This window comes from Canis aureus, chromosome 27 (genome assembly GCF_053574225.1).
Source record: "Canis aureus isolate CA01 chromosome 27, VMU_Caureus_v.1.0, whole genome shotgun sequence".
Lineage (NCBI taxonomy): Eukaryota > Metazoa > Chordata > Mammalia > Carnivora > Canidae > Canis > Canis aureus.
In genome coordinates this window covers 13,228,084-13,248,582 of record NC_135637.1, presented here as the reverse complement: position 1 = coordinate 13,248,582, position 20,499 = coordinate 13,228,084, and the positions used below count along the sequence as shown (strand labels likewise).

Here is a 20,499-nt window from a genome sequence, read left to right as displayed (position 1 = left end):
CCAACATTAGTACAACACTATTAACTAAACTCCATTTTATTTGAATTTCCGCTGTTTTTCCATGAAGCCCTTTCTCTGTTCTAGGATCCCAACCAAGATACTACATTACTTTAGTTCGCATGTCTCCTTTGGTCTGTGACAGTTTCTCTGTTTCCATATCTTTTTTTAAAAAAATATTTTATTTACTCTTTTTTTCTGTTATATATATATTTTTATAATAAATTTATTTTTTATTGGTGTTCAATTTACCAACATACAGAATAACACCCAGTGCTCATCCCGTCAAGTGCCCCCCTCAGTGCCCGTCACCCATTCACCCCCACCCCCCGCCCTCCTCCTTATTTATTTATTCTTGAGAGACACAGAGAGAGAGGGGCAGAGACACAGGCAGAGGGAGAAGCAGGCTCCATGCAGGGAGCCCGACGTGGGACTTGATCTCAGGTCCCCAGGATCATGTCCTGGGCCGAAGGCGGCACTAAACTGCTGAGCATCTTTCATGCCTTGAGAGTTTTGAAGAGTACTGGTCAGACATTTTATAGAATATCACTCAAATTGGATTTGTTTAATGTTTTCCTCATGAGTACTCTGGGTTTATGGGTTTTCTGGAAAAATACTATGGAAGTTCCTTTCTTATCATCTCATATTGGGGTACATGGCATGAACATGAATTATCACCAGTAATATTAACTTTGATCACTTAGTTAAGGAGGTTCTTACCAGGTTTCTCAACTGAGAAGTTATTTTTCCTTTTCTATATTTAACTTTTTGGAAACTTGTCAATAATTCCAGAGTGTGGATTTGGGAGTGAGACTACCACACATTCTACCACAGATTTACTGTGTGATCTTGGGCAAATTACCTAATATATCTATACTTCAAAATTCTCATTTTAAAATGAGGATTGAAATGGTATCTATTCCACAAGTTTATAAGAGCAAAATGAAAAGATGTATGTAAAAGAGCTTATTTAGCAGTCTCTGGCACATAAGTGCTCAGTAAAAGCACGCTATTATTATTATTATTATTACTATTACCACTATTTTTTTGTAGGCATGTATATTTAAATTTTATTATTTTTTTTATATTTAAATTTTAATAGCAGTTGTTAGCTTGCTGTTATGGTAGATACCAAAGACTTTTGAGGGGTTCCTGGCTGTTTTAGTTGGTAGAGCATGAGGTTCTTTTTTTTTTGAGCATGCAATTCTTGATCTCAGGATTCTAAGTTCAAACCCCATGTTGGCTGTAGAGATTACTTAAAAATAAAATCTTAAAAAAAAAGTAAATAAAAACTATTGATCTAGATCCTTTAATTAGTATTTTTTTAAAGATTTTATTTAATTATTTATTAGAGACAGAGAGAGAGAGAGAGAAAGAGAGAGAGAGAGGCAGAGGGAGAAGCAGGCTCTTTGCAGGGAGCCCGACATGGAACTCGATCTTGGGCCTCCAAGATCACGCCCTGGGCTGAAGGCGGCGCTAAACCGCTGAGCCACCCGGGCTGCCCTAATTAGTATTTTTTTAAAAAATGATTTTATTTATTTATTTGAGAGAGAAAGTGAACAAGAGACAACACAAGCCAAGGCGAGAGGCAGGGGGAGAGGGAGAAGCAGACTCGTTGCTGAGCAGGGAGCCTGATTTGGGGCTTGATCCGAGGACCTTGGGATCATGACCTGAGCTGAAGGCAGGCAGATGGTTCGCTGACTGGGCCATCCAGGTGCTTCTAATTACTATTTTTCAAAGAGCGGTTCTTTGTTTGAATTAGCATCTCTGGCAGTAGAATCCAGGAAACTAATGTTTATCAAGTTCCCCAAGGGATTCTGATGAGCACTAAAGTTGGAGAATCATTTTCTTGGATGCTAAAAAGCTCAGAAGGGGAGAGGGAAGGAACATCAGTAGAAGGTGTCAACCCTATCTGGTCATAGCTGACACTTGGAGACACTGTAGTGCACAGGATCACCCTGGTTCTCAGAAAGACCTGAGTTTGAATCATAGTGACTAGTGTGGCCTTACCTTAGGTTATGACTCTACTGAGCCTGGCACACCTAATGGCTCCCTCCTCCTCCTACTCCAAGTCTTTGACAACTGTCACTTTTTCAACTAGGCTTTCCCTGACCACATTATGCATATACAATTGCCTCCCTCCTCCACTCCCCTGTCCCTGTTTTACTTTTCCCAGAATCGTTTATCACCACCTCATTTGCTATTTTCTTTGTCTCTCCCATCACAAGTAAAGCTCCATGAAAACTCTATTGATGTAGCCTTCGGGCCTAAAACAAAGCAGGGCACATAATTGGTATTCAATAACTATGTATTCTATGCATTGAATTACTTTTTCCCTCCAGCTTTACTGATGTATAATTGACAAACTGACTGGATTACTACTAATCTAGGATGCTTTTTAGCTGGCTAAACGCCAGATGAGGGGTGAAGGGATCCTGAACATTTCAGGCAGATTTTTACTGTTGATCAGCATTCCACAACCCCCTTCCCTTTTTTTTTTTTTTTTTTTTTTTAAGATTTTATTTATTTATTTGACAGAGAGAGAGCGCACAAGCAGGGAGAGCAGCAGGCAGAGGGAAAGAGAGAAGCAGGCTCCCCCCTGCGCAGGGAGCCGGGTTGGGGCTTGAATCCAGGACCCCGGGATTATGACCTCAGTCGAAGGCAGACGCTTCACCGACTGAGCCACCCAGGGGCACCCCCCCCCCCCCATTTTTAAAGTAAGCTGTGTCCTACCAGGGGCTTGAACTTATCAAGCCCAAGATCAAGAGTCGCATGCTCTCCCTATTGGGCGAGTCAGGCACCCCTGATCAGCCCCCCTTTCCTTATTGTCCCTTGGGTCAATCTCCCAGAGGAGTTTCTGGTTCCTCAACAGTTAGTCAAAGACAAGTCTGGCTGGTCCTCCTTGGACACTGAGGATAAATACGACAAGCAGGAGCAGCCGAGCCCCAGTTTTGAACGAGTTTCTCCCCTCCTTTCCTCACTACCCACCAGTACGTGATTCGGAAGGGATTTCAATACCAACAGCCGTCTGTTCCACCCAGGTCGATTCCATCAGGCCAAAGGAGGAAAGTTTCCTATCCGAGAAGCCACTGCGGTGCGGGTAGGGGTCGGGGGTCCCGGGGAATTCCCTCTCCGCGCGGGGCGTCCAGTCGCAGCTCCGCGACTATCGCGATAGAAGAGCGAGATCAGCGCTGGCCCTTTAACAGCCCCTTCCCGAGGGCCTGCCCCGCGCGTGCGCATTGCGGTTCTGCGCTTGTCATCATGGCGACGCGGGGCCATGTGCAGGACCCTAACGACAGGCGCCTCCGGCCCATTTACGGTGAGTGTCTGGGGCCAGCCTGTTGTCGGCGGGACGCGTCGAGGGCTGCTGAGGCCGGGGCGAAGGTCCAGGAGGGGTGCTGAGGGGGCAGGCGCGGAACTGGCGGGCGCGGGGGGCGGGCCGCGCGGACCTCTAGGCCGCAGCCACGGGCCTCGCGTAGGTGCCGGCCGGGCCTTCCTGAGCCCTGTGCTGGCAGCGGCGCGGTCCAGGCAGGGTCAGGTCGGCAGAGCTGGCCTGACTTGCAGGCCCTGAGAGACACTCTGGCTGCGTTGTTAGTGCCGCACCAAGGGATTCTCAGGATCTCAGGTGGATCCCGAGCCAGGTGAAAGCTGGCTCCAGCGTGAGGGTGCGACACTACTTGAGGGAAAATTCACCACTAAAGAGTTTTTACTTACGAGAATCGAGCCTAGGGGGTGGTCTGACTAGCTGTGCTCGGTGCACATGGAAAAACGGACCCAAAGAGGGGAAGGGGCTGATGTAAGGTCACCCAGATCGAGCCAGGAGCAGGTCGGATTCGAGGCCCCCAATCCAGAGCCGTTTGGTGGGGAAACAGCTGCGCTGGGCGCACGTGGGAGGCGGGGTGGGGGGTGGGGGTCGTGGGCCCAAAATAGCGGTGAAGAGACCGTGTTAGCTCTTGTCAGAGGGGCATGCAGGGCTGCTGCAGGGCTTCTCCTCTCCGCAGCTTCTCTGGTTTTCTCTCCAGCTTCCCATGTGCTTGTAAAATAGATCCTCCTCCATAACGTTTCTCTTCACCCCAGGCTTTAAGACCTTGATGTCATCCTTGATGTTGTGAAAAACAGATTTGAGTCAGGGAGGAACACCTTTTCAATAACTGAGATGTTCTGTAATTGGACTGTGGTAGTTCCTCTCTCTCATGGGTGGTTGGTCTCTCTTAATGGTAAGGAAGGCTTCAAGGTCAGTGGTTTTTGCCAAACTAGACCTCGCGTTTATAGTGTAGATGTTACTGTAAATGGAGGTTTCTCCACATGGCTGAGATCACTCAACTTTTTTGGAGGAGGGGGCAACTTTATTTCTGATACAGTTGGTCCTGCTTTTATAAATTTGTATGATGCTTTACTCATGTCTCATTTGATTCTAGCAACAACCCTGTGAGGTGGGAAATAAAAGCTAATGTGTATAGACTGATTACTATGTCGCCTCTGCGACTGGCCCTTCACATGGCTTATCTCATTTAATTTTCACACATTCTCATGAGGTGGATAGTTTTTTCCAATTCTGCACCCCCTCCTCCTTTTCCCCCACAGATGAGAAAAATGGGACTTTGTTCATGTTGTCTAATTTACCTGAGGTCACTCAGCTAACATTTGATGGGGTTAGGATCTGAACCCCAGTGTCCCAAGCTTACTGTCTTAACCATTGCTAGAGAATACCTCACTTTGAGCTGAAGACACTGAGTTGCCAAAGGTCACACAGGTGTGTTGAGTGGCAGAGGTAGGACTCTATTTCCATTTCCTCATGGTGTATGTTATCATACCCTCCAGTATATATTTTCAGAAGGCAAGGATGAAATAAGGGTGATTGAGAGTAGGAACTGAATCCAGCCAGGGCTCACAATTTTTGGCGTATTACGTATGACTCTCTGCAACAGCAGCTGCCTGCAGATTTTTTTTAAGTTTTATTCATTTATTGAGGTAATCTCTGTGCCCATTGTGGGGCTTGAACTCATAACTCTGAGATCAAGAGTCGCGTGCTCCTACTACTGAGCAGCCAGGTGCCCCAGCCCCCTGCCATTAAAAAGATTCAGTACTTTTATTTTTAAATTTAAATTCTAGTTAGCTAACATACAGTGCAGTATTGGTTTCAGGAATAGAATTCAGGGATTTATCACATACATATAGCACCCAGTGCTTATGATAACAAAGTGCCCTCTTTAATACCCATCACCATCTAGCCCAACCTCCCCAAGATACAGTACCTTTAAAAAAAGATTTATTTATTTATTTGAGAGAGAGAGAGAGAGTGCATGTGCATAGTGTGGGAGATGTAATGGTGTGTGGGGGCGGGGGAAGAGAGGGAGTGGGAGAGAGAGAAAACCAAGTAGAATCTATGCTGAACCTGAAGCCTGACTCAGGGCTAGATCCCAGGGCCTTGAATTATGACCTAAAATGAAATAAAGAGGCTGATGCTTAACTGACTGCATCATCCAGACATCCCTAAGATTTAGCATTTTTAAGAATAAATGGATTTCTAAAATTGTTCTTGAAGACTAAAGAAAATGCCTTTGGTGTCCCATGAGTCATTTAGAAATAACGGTGTTTTGAACTACCCAGTAAGGAGTAGTTCATCGTCCATTTCACATTGCTAAACAATTAAGATATGTTAAATAGAAGTGACAGGTCATATTGTCAAAACTGAAGCCAGAATTATGTAGCTTTTGTTATATTACAAAAGAAGAGTATTAGAAGAGACTTTCTTTAAGAATTCCAAGGCAATTAATATCAACTGGCAGGAATAAGAAAAGAGAGGGTACCCACTGTCCTTGACTTCAGCACTTTTGACCTCCAGACTTTGGGACAGCCCCTCCTTTTGTGTTTATATATATTAATACCCCTAAACCACTATTGTTCTTGAATTCAGACTTTAATTAGCTGGTAAAGGAAAAGCCTGTGCTTGGTAGGTAGTGCTTGCTCACCAGCCTGAGGTTCAACAACTGTTAGCATTAATTGAGTGCTTATTTGTATGCTAACTGTCCTATTAGGTAGTAAGATTATTGTGATCATAGTAGTAAACTAAAGGCCTTAGATGAACTTGCTCACAGTTGTAGCTAGTAAATTGTAGATCTGGGATTTGAACATAGGCATTGTCACTGAGAGCCCAGCCCTTCACTGAGTTCAGAATTAGCAGCATCACTGTCTTTGTACAGCATTATTTGTACTGCCAAGGTTTTAGCATTTTACAACTGTTGGAATCTTGCCTGTGACCTCAGTTCATGCTGAGTATTGTTTAGGGTAGAAGTGGACAGGACTGTATGGGCAATTAACTGTGAAATTGTGTTGTGTTGAGATGTGGTAGGTTGAAATTACATTTTCTTTCTTTTTTTTTTTTAAAGATTTTATGTATTTATTCATGAGAGACAGAGAGGCAGAGGAAGAATCGGGCTCCATGAAGGGAGCCCGATGTGGGACTCGATCCCGGGACCATGGGATCATACCCTGAGCCAAAGGCAGACGCTCAACCAACCACTGAACTACCCAGGCGTCCCAAAATTACATTTTCAGTGTCTAGGTTTGGAATAACTTTTCAGAAAGCTCATTAGTTGAAATATCTTCAGAGCGCTTCTCATTATTTTTAAATTGGTAAGTTTAGGTATTGTGTTTTTGGTGTTTGAAAACCATACCTGACCTTACTAGAACAACTACTTTATTTATTTTCCTTTTGCTAAAATTATTGTCTTGTGCTATGTGGTTCTTTACAGATTTTGTACTCTGACATTACTTGGTGAGCACCGGTGCTTTCTTCTATTATTATTATTAATTTTATGTTTTTTTTTTTTAAATTTTTATTTATTTATGATAGTCACAGAGAGAGAGAGAGAGGCAGAGACACAGGCAGAGGGAGAAGCAGGCTCCATGCACCGGGAGCCCGATGTGGGATTCGATCCCGGGTCTCCAGGATCGCGCCCTGGGCCAAAGGCAGGCGCCAAACCGCTGCGCCACCCAGGGATCCCTAATTTTATGTTTTAATTAATTTATTTTAAAGATTTTATTTATTTATTCATAAGGTACAGAGAGAGAAAGAGAGAGGCAGAGACACAGGCAGAGGGAGAAGCAGGCTCCATGCAGGGAGCCTGACACGGGACTTGATCCTGGGACTCCAGGATCACACCTTGGGCCAAAGGCAGGCTCTTAACTGCTAAGCCACCCAGGGATCCCCATTATTATTAGTATTAAAACATTTTTTTTAAAGATTTTATTTATTTATTCATAGAGACACAGAAAGAGAGGCAGAGATATAGGCAGAGGGAGAAGCAGGCTCCATGCAGAGAGCCTGCCTGACGTGTGACTCTATCCAGGGTCTCCAGGATCACGTACATCCTGGGCTGCAGGCGGCACTAAACCGCTGCGCCAACGGGGCTGCCTGTATTAAAACATTTTTAGTGGTTAGAGGGACAAGCAGAATGGAAGTGATGGTCAGGTATGGCACATCATAAATTTGTATAGAATACAGGAATTGCTAGGTCAGCAATTGAAAAATAGAGAAGTTTCAAAGAAAAAATATCCCCACAGTCTTTAGAATACACATACACATTTTTATTTACTTTCTTCATACATGATCTTTTGTTCTAATATGTCTTACTGGCTTGCTATCGTCTGGGTCAGGTATAACATGCTTCCTATTTGTGTTTCTTTTTTCTTTTTTTCCTATTTGTGTTTCTTGAATGGTAATGACTTTTTAGTGAGTTAAGACGTTTCCCTTTGGTCCCTGGTCAACCCCAGGTAATTATTCTGCTATAGTTCATTAGAAATGCTCCCTAGTCCTCAATCCAGTGTGGTATTTATTCTAAGCCTTCTGTTGGGCCTTGTTAGCCCTGTGAGTTATGTCCTGTTTTCCCCCAGGAGTGGCAGGGCATCTTGGTGAGTGAAGATTATCTTACCCTTTAGAAAAGTCATTTGGTACATTATTATGACCATTTAAAAAGGTCTGACTTAGACTTCTACTTTCTAAAAGCATTTTAGACTTAAAAGAAATTTTAATGCACAGAAAATTCTTAGAAGAATACGTAGAGCATAATGGGAGCATAAGGTAGGCTTAAGAGACTTGCTTTTCATGTTATGCCCTTATGGACTGTTTGGATTTTTTCTTTTTATTATTACTTACTATTAACCATGGCTTGCACTCCTTTTGTTATTTAAAAAAATTAGTTGGGACACCTGGGTGACTGGGTTGTTTGAATGTCCAACTCTTGGTCTTAGCTCAGGTCTTGATCTTGGGGTTGTGAATTTGAGCCCTACATTGGCCACCATGCTGGGCATGGACCCTCCTTAAAATTAATTGGGGGGGTGCTGGCTGGCTCAGTTGGAAGAACATGCAACTCTTGATCCTAGGGTTGTGAGTTTGAGCCCCACATTGGGATTACTTAAATAAAACTTGAAAAAAAGAGAAAGCTTTAAAAAAAATTAGTTGGCAAGATTTTGAAAAATATTTTAATAGCATGAAGTCATCACTAATAATTGATTCTTTGAATTTCCTGTTATGGTCACTTTGTATGCACATATCTTTCATTTTCCTGATAGACTACTCAATTTCTAGAAGACTGCCTTTTCTCCCTTTTTGTTTCTGTATTCTTTTTATCATTCACCATATTATTGGGGGCCCAATATGTGCTAGGCACAATTTAGATTCAGGGAATGAGTGAGTACCAAACAGCACAACAGAGACATGGTTTCTGCTTTCAAGGAGCTTGTAGTTTCAACAGATTTCTAAAACGTAATGGTACCCATAATCATTACACTTGTGTAATGATTAAGAGATGTTTTTATGGAGCGCCTGGTGGCTCAGTAGTTGAGCATCTGCCTTCGGCTCAGATCATCCTGGGGTCCTGGGATTGAGTCCCACATCGGGCTCCCTGCAGGGAGCCTGCTTCTCTGCCTCTCTATGTCTCTCATGAATAAATACATAAAAAAAAATTTTTTTTAAAGATTTATTTGAGGGGGAGAGAGCGAGAGGGAACGAAGGGCGGGGCAGAGGAAGAGGGAGAAGCAGTGACGCTTGATTCAGGACCCTGGGATCATGACCTGAGCAGATCCTTAACCCACTGAGCCACCCAGGTGCCCTGTGTTAAGAGCTTTGAAGGAAAAATGTAGGTTCCTTTGAGTGCATACAATATATGGGTATCTGAGCTGTTGGAGACAAGACAAGACAAGGTTCCCTGTGGAAGTGACATTTTACTTTGAATCTGAAAGAAGAGCAGAGGTTAGTTAGGCAATGATGGGAGTGTGTAAAAAGGAGCTCGCTCTACCTGAGGACCTAAGTTAAGGCTTGTGTGGTTGCAGTGCAGACACTGCTCTACTGGTGAGATGAGACTCAGCTTTGTAAGCAATTTTAAGAATTTTGAAATTTGTTTTAGAGATAGTGGGAAGCACTGAAGAGATTTAATTAGTGTAGAGTGAGATGATCAGGCTTGCAGTTTAAAAACGATAGCTCTGAATACTCTAGGGGAAATAGTTGAAAAGGGAGCAGCAAATGTAGGCTGTGAGGTGATCGGTTAGGAGGCATCATTCCTTTTTAAATTTAAGCCCTCCCAGCCATTTTGTGCTTAGTTGGTATTTAACAAAATTTGTTGACTGAGGGAATGTTTCACCTACAGTTTGTATTGGTAAAAGCAAGGCTCCTATTCTAAAGCATTTAGAATTTTAAGCAAAGATGGAGCTATGTTGTATTCAATCTTTTTTTCTAAATTGGAGCAATATCTTTAGTAGTCTTTGAAGCTCTTGTAGGAGGTGGAAACAGTGCACGTTGTCATTTTGGCTGCTCCACAGGCTTTCACAACAGCTGCAAGAACACACAGTGTAAAGACTTTTTGTTTGTTGGTTTTTTTTTTTTTTTTGGCAAGACTAATCTTTCTTTTTTGAAGTAAGCTCTATGCCCAATATGGGGCTCGAACTCATGATCCCTGAGGTCAAGAGGTGCATTCTCCATAGACTGAGCCATACTTTCAGTATCCCTAAGTATGATTGAACAAATCAATCCCAGGGCCTCTTCTACTGGACAAGTAGGTAGGCCTGCATGTGTCAGGGCCTACTGCTGTCTGCATGTGTAAGGAAGTCACTTCTGTTCAAATTGTTGCCCAGGAAGGTGGCTAGTTCACTCATTCAACAGATTTTGATCATCTCTTGCCAATGATTTAACCCAGTATTTCCCAAATTTCCACCATTCTTCTATCCAGTCTGATGATTATAGCTTTATTATAGTATTACCTGTACTATTGTTTACTAAATATTCTTCTCTAAGTGATTTTTTTTCTATTTTTTCCTAAGTTGATTTTTAACTTAAATTTGTTTTAAAATCATCTATTTCATTATCATTAATGGAGGACCTGTCACTTGTGCAGAGAAAACAAAGCAGTAAAAATAAAATGAAAGCAAAACAGTGGTGTTAAAGTCTTAACTAGATTTTGATATTTGTGGGACACCCGGATGGGTCAGTGGTTGAGCGTCTGTCTTTGGCTCGGGTTGTGATCCTGGTGTCCCAGGATCAAGTCCCATATTGGGCTCCCTGCATGGAGCCTGCTTCTCCCTCTGCCTGTGTGTGTGTCTCTCTCTCTGTGTGTGTGTCTCTCATGAACGAATAAATAAAATCTTGAAAAAAAATAAAAGATTCTGATATATTTGTGAAGCTCTGAGTCTGAAGTCTGTTCCTTTGTTGTTAAAAGAAAAAAAAAAATTAGAAAGTAATAAATCAATGGGGTACCTGGCTGGCTCAGTTGGTAGAAGAGCATGGACTCTTGATCTTGGGGTTGTGAGTTTGAGCCCATGTTGAGTGTAGAGATTACTTTAAAATCTTTTTTTTTTTTTTTTTAAATTTATGTATTCATGAGAGACAGAGAGGCAGAGACACAGGCAGAGGGAGGGAGGAGAAACAGGCTCCATTCAGGGATCCTGATGTGGGACTCGATCCCAGGACTCTGGGATCACGCCCTGAGCCAAAGGCAGATGCTCAACTGCTGAGCCACCCAGGCGTCCCAAGAGACTGTCTCTTAAATACAAGGGAAACGTTGGAAGAGATAATGTTCTCAGTGTTAGTTATCTAGTGCTGACTGCAAGGATCATAAAAATATTCCACTCAGAGTGGTACCTTTGCTTTGCAAACATTGCTTTCACCTTTGCATCATCATCTTACTGTTTCCTATGCCTGATTTGTGATGCTGATTTTTGGCTTACTCTTGTTGTTAAGGGAACAGCACTAATCCTCATGGTCAAACCACAGTTTAACTATTGAACAAGTTTCTTTTTAAAAAAAAAAAAAAAAATTTATTTATTTATTTTGAGAGAGAGAGAGAGCATGAGCGAGCGAGCACAGGGAGAGCCAGAGGGAAAGGGAGAAACTCTAGCACACTCTGTGCTGAACATGGAGCCCGACGCAGGGCTTGATCCCAAGACCCTGAGATCACAACCTGAGCCAAAACCAAGAGTAGGATGCTCAGCTAACTGTGCCACCCAGGTGCCCCACTCTGGAGTAAGTTTTAAAACAAACTTATTTAAAAAAACAGAGTTATTGTTTATTATTTTTAATTAAATTTTTTTAGAGGAGTGGGGAGAGGGAGAAAGAATCATAAGCAGGCTCCATGCCCAGGGCAGAGCCAGAGGAGGGGCTCAGTGTCATGATCTTGAGATCATGACCTCAGCCAAAATCAAATCGGAGGCTTAACTGACTGAGCCATTCAGGGGCTCTGGGATGTCTTTTTTATTGGCCTGTTTTCTCCAAGAGTTACCTAATTTATATTTCAGAGTCAGTAATGTAAAATGAAAATAGATTTTTCTTGTCTAGGCATCCAGAAACGGGGAGCCTGGATAATAGCAGACTGGCTCAATGTAGTGGAATGTCTTAGTTAAAACTTGTGGGTGCAAGGAGCAGAAACACTTGACACAAGCTCAAGTGAAAGGGACTTGCGGGCAGCTCTGGTGGCGCAGCGGTTTAGCGCCGCCTGCAGCCTAGGGCGTGATCCTGGAGATCTGGGATCGAATCCCACGTCAGGCTCCCTGCATGGAGCCTGCTTCTCCCTCTGCCTGTGTCTCTGCCTCTCCCCCCACCCCCCTCTCTGTGTCTCTATGAATAAATAAATAAATAATAAAAATTATTTTTTTAAAAAAGGGACTTGCTATAAACCCTTGTAGGAGCATAGGGCAGAAATGTATTCAGGGCTTGATGGAAATTGGAGAGCTGTCAGGATCTAAACCTATTTTCATCACTGCTTTTATCTGTGTGTGTTTATTCTCTGCTTGCTTCTTCATACTGTTTTATTTCTGCTTAGTCATCAGTTCATCCAGGGCCCAACATGTTGGGTTTATAGTCATACCAAGATGTGACCTTCAAAATGGAAATTCTAGCTCTGCCGCTGGTAATGTCAGACTCAAAATGAGGTTCTTCCCCATAGTTTACTAACTCTGGCTTTGTGACTCAGTGTTGCAGTTACAGTTTACCAGGGAGAAACCTGACTTACCCTTGGGTCAAATATCCACCCCATTGGGTGTAGTTACAAGGTCTAGAGATGGTTATCCAGTACTACCCCTGCAGTAGACACAATGAAAACTATTCCCAGAGAAGAGGGCATGGGCAGGTAGGTACCCTTTTAAGTCCTGACCTCTGGTCTCATCCATTTGTGTGCAGATGCTCGGAGCTGGGGTCTCATCAAGGATGTTTAGTTACTCTTTGAGAAGGCTCCAGGGTGTGCTCTAAGAACTTGGAGTCATGCAGGAATGAGTCAGAATTAACTTAGAACTGACTCAGAAAGAGATCAGCATCAAGTTATTAGGAAGAGAGTGTCCTTTATTGAGCTGAAATATCTCTCTCAGGTGTTCTGTAAGGACAAATGATGGCTGAGTTATTTAAGAAAACTAGTGTTAGATATTTGACTGTTTAGCCTAAGATTGTGTGCTTTTTTTAAAAAAATTTTTATTTATTTATGATAGTCACAGAGAGAGAGAGAGAGAGAGAGGCAGAGACATAGGCAGAGGGAGAAGCAGGCTCCATGCACCGGAAGCCCGACGTGGGATTCGATCCCAGATCTCCAGGATCACACCCTGGGCCAAAGGCAGGCGCCAAACCGCTGCGCCACCCAAGGATCCCAGATTGTGTGCTTTTAGAAAAAAAAGAAAAACTCATGGGTTCATGTGGTTGTCTGTTTTAAGTTTTAGTCAGGTATTCATTGGAGGAAAATTGAATTCTTTAGGTAAAATCGTCTATTTCTGTTATTTGGGATACTCTGGGCCACCAGGGCCATAGATTATTTTGAATTGTTTATGCCTCCTCTGTCCCTCTTTGGGACCTTGATGGACAGAGTGGGACCATAGGAGGTAGTAGATTGTGAATTGGCCTGCATTCATCCTTTTTTCTATGTTTAGAATTGACAGCTACCACCATTGTTTTCCACTTAGCACGCTTTTCACTTTCCTTCTCTGGAACTGAATCTTTGCTTTTATATATATACATATATATACACATTTATATAGTGTATGTATATAGTTACAATTATATATACAATATATATACAGTATATTGCTTGTGTATATATATATATATATATATATATACACACACACATTTTATTAATACGCTTTTTTTGTTAGAGCAGTTTTAGGTTTACAGAAAAAATGAGTGAAAAGTAGCGGTCCAATATCTTCCCCCCCAGTTTCCCCTGTTGTTAACATCTTAATTTAGTGTGGTACTTTGTTTCAGTTGCTGAGCCAGTAGGATAGGTTATTATTATTATTTTTAAAGATTTTATTTATTTATTCATGAGAAACAGAGGCAGAGACATAGGCAGAGGGAAAAGCAGGCTCCTTCTGGGGAGCCCGATGTGGGACTTGATCCTAGGACCCCTGGATCATAACCTGAGCTGAAGGCAGTTGGCCAACCACCGAGCCACCCAGGTGTTTTTTTAAAGACTATGAGAAAAATAGAGAGAGACTGAGACATAGGCAGAGGGAAAAGTAGGCTCCCTGTGAGGAGCCTGACACAGGACTCAATCCCAGTACTGCAGGATCACGACCTGAGCCACAGGCAGACACTCAACCACTGAGCCACCAGGTGTCCCTGGGATAAGTTATTTTTATTTATTTTTTATTTATTTTATTGTATTATTATTTTTTAAGATTTTATTTATTCATGAGAGACACACAGAGAGAGAGAGGCAGAGACATAGGCAGAGGGAGAAGCAGGCTCCATGCAAGGGAGCCCAATGTGGGATTCTATCCCAGGACTCCAAGATCACGCTCTGGGCCAAAGGCAGGTGCTAAGCCGCTGAGCCACCCAGGTGTCCCAGGATAGGTTATTTTTAGCTAATGTCCATAGTTTACTAGTTCACATTAGGGTTTATTCTTTGTGTTGTACCTTCTCTGGGTTTTGACAAAAGTATGATGACCTATACCCAATCATTACAGTATCCTACAGAATAGTTTTACTGCTCTAAAAATCCCTTGTGCTCTACCCTTTCATCCCTCTGGTGACCACTGATTGATTGTATTATTGTCTCTATAATTTTTGCCTTTTCCAGAATGTTGTATAATTGGCTACATATATTATGTAGCCTTGCTACATTGGCTTCTTTCATGTAGCAATATGCATTTAAAGTTCCTCTGTGTTTTGTGTGTTTGTGTCTTGATAGCTCATTTCTTTTTATCTGAATAATATTCCATTGTATGGATATACTATAATTTGTTTATCCATTGGCCCATTGAAGGAAATCTTGGTTACTTCCAAGGTTTGGTAGTTATGAATAAAACTGCCATAAACATTTGTGTGCAGGTTTTTTGTGTGGAGGTAAGTTTTCAGCTTATTATAAGGATAGATATCAAGGAGCTCAATTGCTGACCAAATGGTAGAGTAAGTTTAGTGTTTGAGGAAAATGCCAGACTCTTCCAAGGTTGCTGTACCATTTTACCTTCCCAGCAGCACCAAGTGAGAGGTGCTATTGCTCCCTGTACTCACCAGCATTTGATCCATAATTTATTTTCGGTTATCTATGCCTCATCTGCTCCTACACTGACTTTGATGAGCAAAGAGGGACCTGGTAGTAGTAGCATGTTGTGGACTGGCTTGTTTAATCATCTTTCTATATTTAGAATTGGCAGCTACCATCATTTCCTATTTATGATACTTCTCATTTTCTTCTAGATCTTCTCATCTGGAAATGAATCTCTCCTTTTGTTAGACTTTTGGATAATAATTGATTCCTTTCTTTTTTTCAAGATTTGTTTGAGAGAGAGCAGGCATGATTTGGAGGCAGAGGGAGAGGGAGAAGCAGACTACCTGCTGAGTGGGGAGCTTGATTCAGGGCTCTATCTCTTTTTTTTTTTTTTAATTTTTTTTTTTAAAATTTGTTTATGATAGTCACAGAGAGAGAGAGAGAGAGAGAGAGAGAGAGAGAGAGAGAGGCAGAGACATAAGCAGGCTCCATGCACTGGGAGCCTGATGTGGGATTTGATTCTGGGTCTCCAGGATCGCGCCCTGGGCCAAAGGCAGGCGCCAAACCCCTGCGCCACCCAGGGATTCCCCTCAGGGCTCTATCTCATCACGACCTGACCCAACAGCAGAAGCTTAACTGACTGAGCCACCCAGGCACCCTGATTCCTTTTTTTCCCCACATTTTTTTTTTTTTTTTTTAAGATTTTATTTGTTGACTCATGAAACACAGAGAGAAGCAGGGACATAGGCAGAGGGAGAAGCAGGCTCCATGTAGGGAGCCCGATGTGGGATTCCATCCCAGGACTCCGGGATCACGCCCTGAGCCAAAGGCAGACGCTCAACTACTGAGCCATCTAAGCGTCCCGCTTTAACACAATTTTATAACAGGTCTGAGATTTGACTATAGGAATATATGATTGTATTCTGGACTATCCTAGCCATATATATATATTTTTTATCCTAGCCATTTAGAGTTAAAATTGGCACTGTGAGGTTTTTAATACTGAATTAAAATGCCTTATGAAACATAGCAGGGTACCTGGATGGCTCAGTTGCTTTAGCATCTGACTTTGGGTCAGATCACGATCTCAGAATCCTGAGATGGAGCATTGCATCAGGTTCTGTGCTCAGCAGGGAGTCTGCTTCTCCCTCTCCTGCTACCCCTCTCCCTACTTGTTCTATCTCAAATAAATAAAATCTTAGTATATGTGCTGCTGAAGAGAGCACTCAAATAACATCTTTAAAAGAAAAAAAAGAAAACCTCATACCAGCCTATGCATTTTTCATATTTGTTGAAGGAATATAATAACTATCATAATTTGTTTTCATAGATTATCTTGATAATGGTAATAATAAAATGGCAATTCAGCAAGCAGATAAATTGTTGAAGAAACATAAGGATCTTCATTGTGCTAAGGTAAGTTCATTTGCTCTTGAGTTACTTTTGGTGGGTTATATATTGTAATCTTGAAAGAGAAAATATTTATTTATTTATTTATTTATTTATTTATTTACTTATTTATTTATTTATAGATTTTATTTATTTATTCACAAGAGACATAGAGTGAGGCAGAGACACAGGCAGAGGGAGAAGCAGGCTCCATGCAGGAGCCCGATGTGGGACTTGATCCCGGGACCTGAGGATCACACCCTGGGCTGAAGGCGGCGCTAAACTGCTGAGCCACCCAGGGATCCCTGAGAAAAGATTTTAAATCTCTTTAGTGACTATTTTTTCAGGGTTAATTTTTTTTTCAGGTTTTGTTTTGTTTTTATTTTTATTTTTATTTTTATTTTTATTTTTATTTTTTTGTTTTGTTTTTTTTAAAGATTTTATTTATTCATTCTTGAAAGAGAGAGGAGATGGGGGAGCAGAGAGGCAGAGACCCAGGCAGAGGGAGAAGCAAGCTCCATGCAGGGAGCCCGACATGGGACTCCATCTCGGGGACTCCAGGACCATGCCCCGGGGACACAGAGAGGGAGAAGCCGGCTCCATGCAGGGAGCCCTACATGGGATTCCATCCTGGGGACTCCAGGACCACACCCTGGGCAGAAGGCAGGCACTAAACTGCTGAGCCACCCAGGGATCCCATTGTTTTGTTTTTTAAGTAGGCTCCATGCCTAGTGTGGAGTCCAATGCAGAACTTGAATTCATGACCCTGAGATTAAGACCTGAGCTCAGATCAAAAGTCAGATGCTTTACCGAGCCACCCAGGCACCCCTTAAAAGATTTCATTTTATTTATTTTTATTTTTTAGATTTATTTATTAGAGAGAGAGAGTGCATACATGTGTGAGTGCACGAGTTGGGGGCAGGGATGTAGAGAATCTTCAAGCAGACTGCCCTCTGAGCATGGAGCCCTACCTGGGACTCAATCCCAGGACCCATGAAATCGTGACCTGAGCTGAAACCATGAGTTGAATGCTTAACCAACTGAGCCACCCAGGTGCCCCTAAGGATTTTATTTTTAAGCAATCTCTACACTCAACATGGGGCTTGAACTCACAACCCTGAGATTGAGAATTGAACGCTCGACTGATTGAGCCAGCTAGGTGCCTCTCTAAGCCATTTATTTTTCTGATTACTTAAATGCCATAAATAATGTTTAATTAAAAGCTGGCTGTTTATTTCTCTGGATATTTTGGATATAACTTAGCTAACTTAATTTTTTATTTTGATAGACTTTTTTTTTTTTAAGCACTGTTGTGCCTTTTATTTATTCATCTTTTGAGTAGGCTCCATGCCCAATATGGCGTTTGAACTCACAACCTTGAGACTGAAAGTTGTATACTGTTAAGACTGAGTCAGCCAGGTGCCCCTGTTGTGCCTTCTTAATAGACTGAAATAGGAAAGAATCTTGATTTGCTGATAGTTTTAGTGAAATATGGTTTACTTGATTAGCAACATAGACATACCTTACAGCTTATCTTTTATTTTCAAGTTGGCCTTCTTTGGCGCTTTTTTTTTTTTTTTTTTAAGATTTTATTTATTTGACAGAGCACAGGATCAGGGGAGAGGGACAGGAAGAAGTAGGCTCCCCACTGAGCAGGGAGATTTGGCTCATATTTTCGTTTCTGTCCTTTTAAAAGTGATTGTTTTTCCTTTGTCTCAGGTTTTAAAGGCAATTGGTTTACAGAGAACTGGAAAGCAAGAAGAAGCCTTCACCTTGGCACAGGAGGTGGCAGCCCTTGAACCCACAGATGACAACTCTCTACAGGCACTGACTATTCTTTACCGGGAGATGCATCGACGTATGTTTCTTTTTTTCTTTTTCTTTTTCTTTTTCTTTTTCTTTTTCTTTTTCTTTTTCTTTTTCTTTTTCTTTTTCTTTTTCTTTTTCTTTTTCTTTTTCTTTTTCTTTTTCTTCTTCTTCTTCTTCTTCTTCTTCTTCTTCTTCTTCTTCTTTTTCTTCTTTCTTCTTTCTTTTTCTTTCTTTCTTTTTTTTTGTATGTTTTTAAACCAGAGCTGAAGTTTTTGTTTCTTTTCTTTCCTTTTTTAAATTTTTTAAAAAAGATTTATTTATTTATTTTAGAGAGAGAGAAAGCACGTGAGTGGGGGGAAAGGAAGAGGGGGAGAGAATCTTAAGCAGACATGGAGCCTGACACTCAGCTCAATCTTACGACCCTGAGATCATGACCTGAGCCAAAATCAGAAGTCGGACGCTTAGCCAACTGAGCCATCCAGATTCCTCAAGTTTCTGTTTGTTTCCAATTGAGTTCTGTATTTGTTTATTTAACAAAAAATTTTTTGTTTTATTTATTTATTTGAGAGAGCATGAGCAGCATCGGGGGAGGCAGAGAGAGAGGGAGAAACAGACTCCCTGCTAAGCAGGGAGCCCGCTGTCGGGCTCCATCCCAGGACTTGAGATCATGACCTGAACCGAAGGTACTTGCTTAACCAACTGAGCCATCCAGGATCCCTGTCTCTTATTCATTTTACTTATCACTCATGATTAGAGTGAATGGCAATAGGCAATATTTTGTGCATTAACTATGACTTACAAAGACTGTAGGTAGAAAGAATATTTTACATGTATTAGTATCCCTGAATTGGAATGAGAACTTGAGGTCAATTGTGACATTTTGATTTACTATATGGAAGAATTACCCTTTTTTATTATTTGGTATGGAAAATTTCAACATAAAACCAGAACAGCATAATAAATCCTCTTAAACTCATTACCCACCTTCAGCAGTCATTGTCACATGGCCAATTTTATCTGTATCTCCTCCCCCACCACATTATTTCTAAGCATATTCTAGGTTGTTGTTGTTTTTTTTTTCTTTTTATCAAAGTTCGATTTGCCAACATATAGTAACCCAGTGCTCATCCCGTCAAGTGCCACCCTCAGTGTCCGTCACCCAGTCACCCCATCCCCCTGCCACCTCCCCTTCTACTACCCCTTGTTCGTTTCCCAGAATTAGGAGTCTTATGTTCTGTCACCCTCTCTGATTTTTCCCACTCATTTTCTCTCCTTTCCCCTTTAATCCCTTTCACTATTTTTTTGTATTCCCCGAATGAATGAGACCATAAATGTCCTTTTCCGATTAACTTATTTCACTCGTCAGAATAACCTTCAGCTTCCTCCACGTCGAAGCAAATGGTGGGTATTTGCCGTTTTCAATGGCTGAGTAATATTCCATTGCATACATATACCACGTCTTATCCATTCACCTTTCGATGGACACTGAGGTTCCTTCCACAGTTTGGCTATTGTGGACATTGCTATGAACATTGGGGTGCAGGTGTCTCGGTTTTTCACTGCATCTGTATCTTTGGGGTAAATCCCCAGTAGTGCAATTGTGGGGTCGGAGGGTAGCTCTATTTTTAACTCTTTTTTTCTTTTCTTTTTTCTTCTTTTTTTTTTTTTTTTAATATTTTCTTTATTTATTCATGAGAGACAGAGAAAGAGGCAGAGACACAGGCAGAGGGAGAAGCAGGCTCCATGCAGGGAGCCCGACAGGGGACTCGATCCCAGGTCTCCAGGATCAGGCCCTGGACCGAAGGCAGGCGCCAAACCTCTGAGCCACCCAGGGATCCCTATTTTTAACGCTTTGAGGAACCTCCACAGTTTTCCAGAGTGTCCTTACCAGTTCACATTCCCACCAACAGTGCAAGAGGGTTCCTCTTTCTCCGCATCCTCTCCAACATTTGTTGTTTCTTGTCTTGTTAATTTTCAACATTCTCACTGGTGTGAAAGTGGTATCTCATTGTGGTTTTGGTTTGTATTTCCCTGATGGCAAGTGATGTGGAACATTTTCTCATGTGCTTGTTCGCCATGTGTATGTTGTCTTGGGTGAAATTTCTGTTCATGTCTTTTGCCCATTTCATGATTAGATTGTTTCTTTGCTGTTGAGTTTAATAAGTTCTTTATAGAACTTGGATACTAGCCCTTTATCGACTATGTGATTTGTAAATATCTTCTCCCATTCTCTAGGTTGTCTTTTAGTTTTGTTGACTGTTTCTTTTGCTGTGCAGAAGCTTTTTATCTTGAGGAAGTCCCAATAATTCATTTTTGCTTTTGTTTCTCTTGCCTTCATAGA

The 20,499-nt window shown here is 41.9% G+C and overlaps 1 protein-coding gene across 1 annotated transcript in view; it reads left to right on the top strand.

Annotated features, from left to right (window-relative positions):
- The first annotated feature begins 3,162 nt into the window (after positions 1-3,162).
- NAA25 (N-alpha-acetyltransferase 25, NatB auxiliary subunit) overlaps positions 3,163-20,499 on the top strand; it is a 78,345-nt gene continuing 61,008 nt past the window's right edge. Inside the window, exons 1-3 of the mRNA XM_077875676.1 lie at positions 3,163-3,316; positions 16,291-16,376; positions 18,069-18,207. Of these exons, the coding sequence (XP_077731802.1) occupies positions 3,259-3,316; positions 16,291-16,376; positions 18,069-18,207 (283 nt within the window). The 5' untranslated portion in view covers positions 3,163-3,258. The remainder of the gene's footprint in view (positions 3,317-16,290; positions 16,377-18,068; positions 18,208-20,499) is intronic.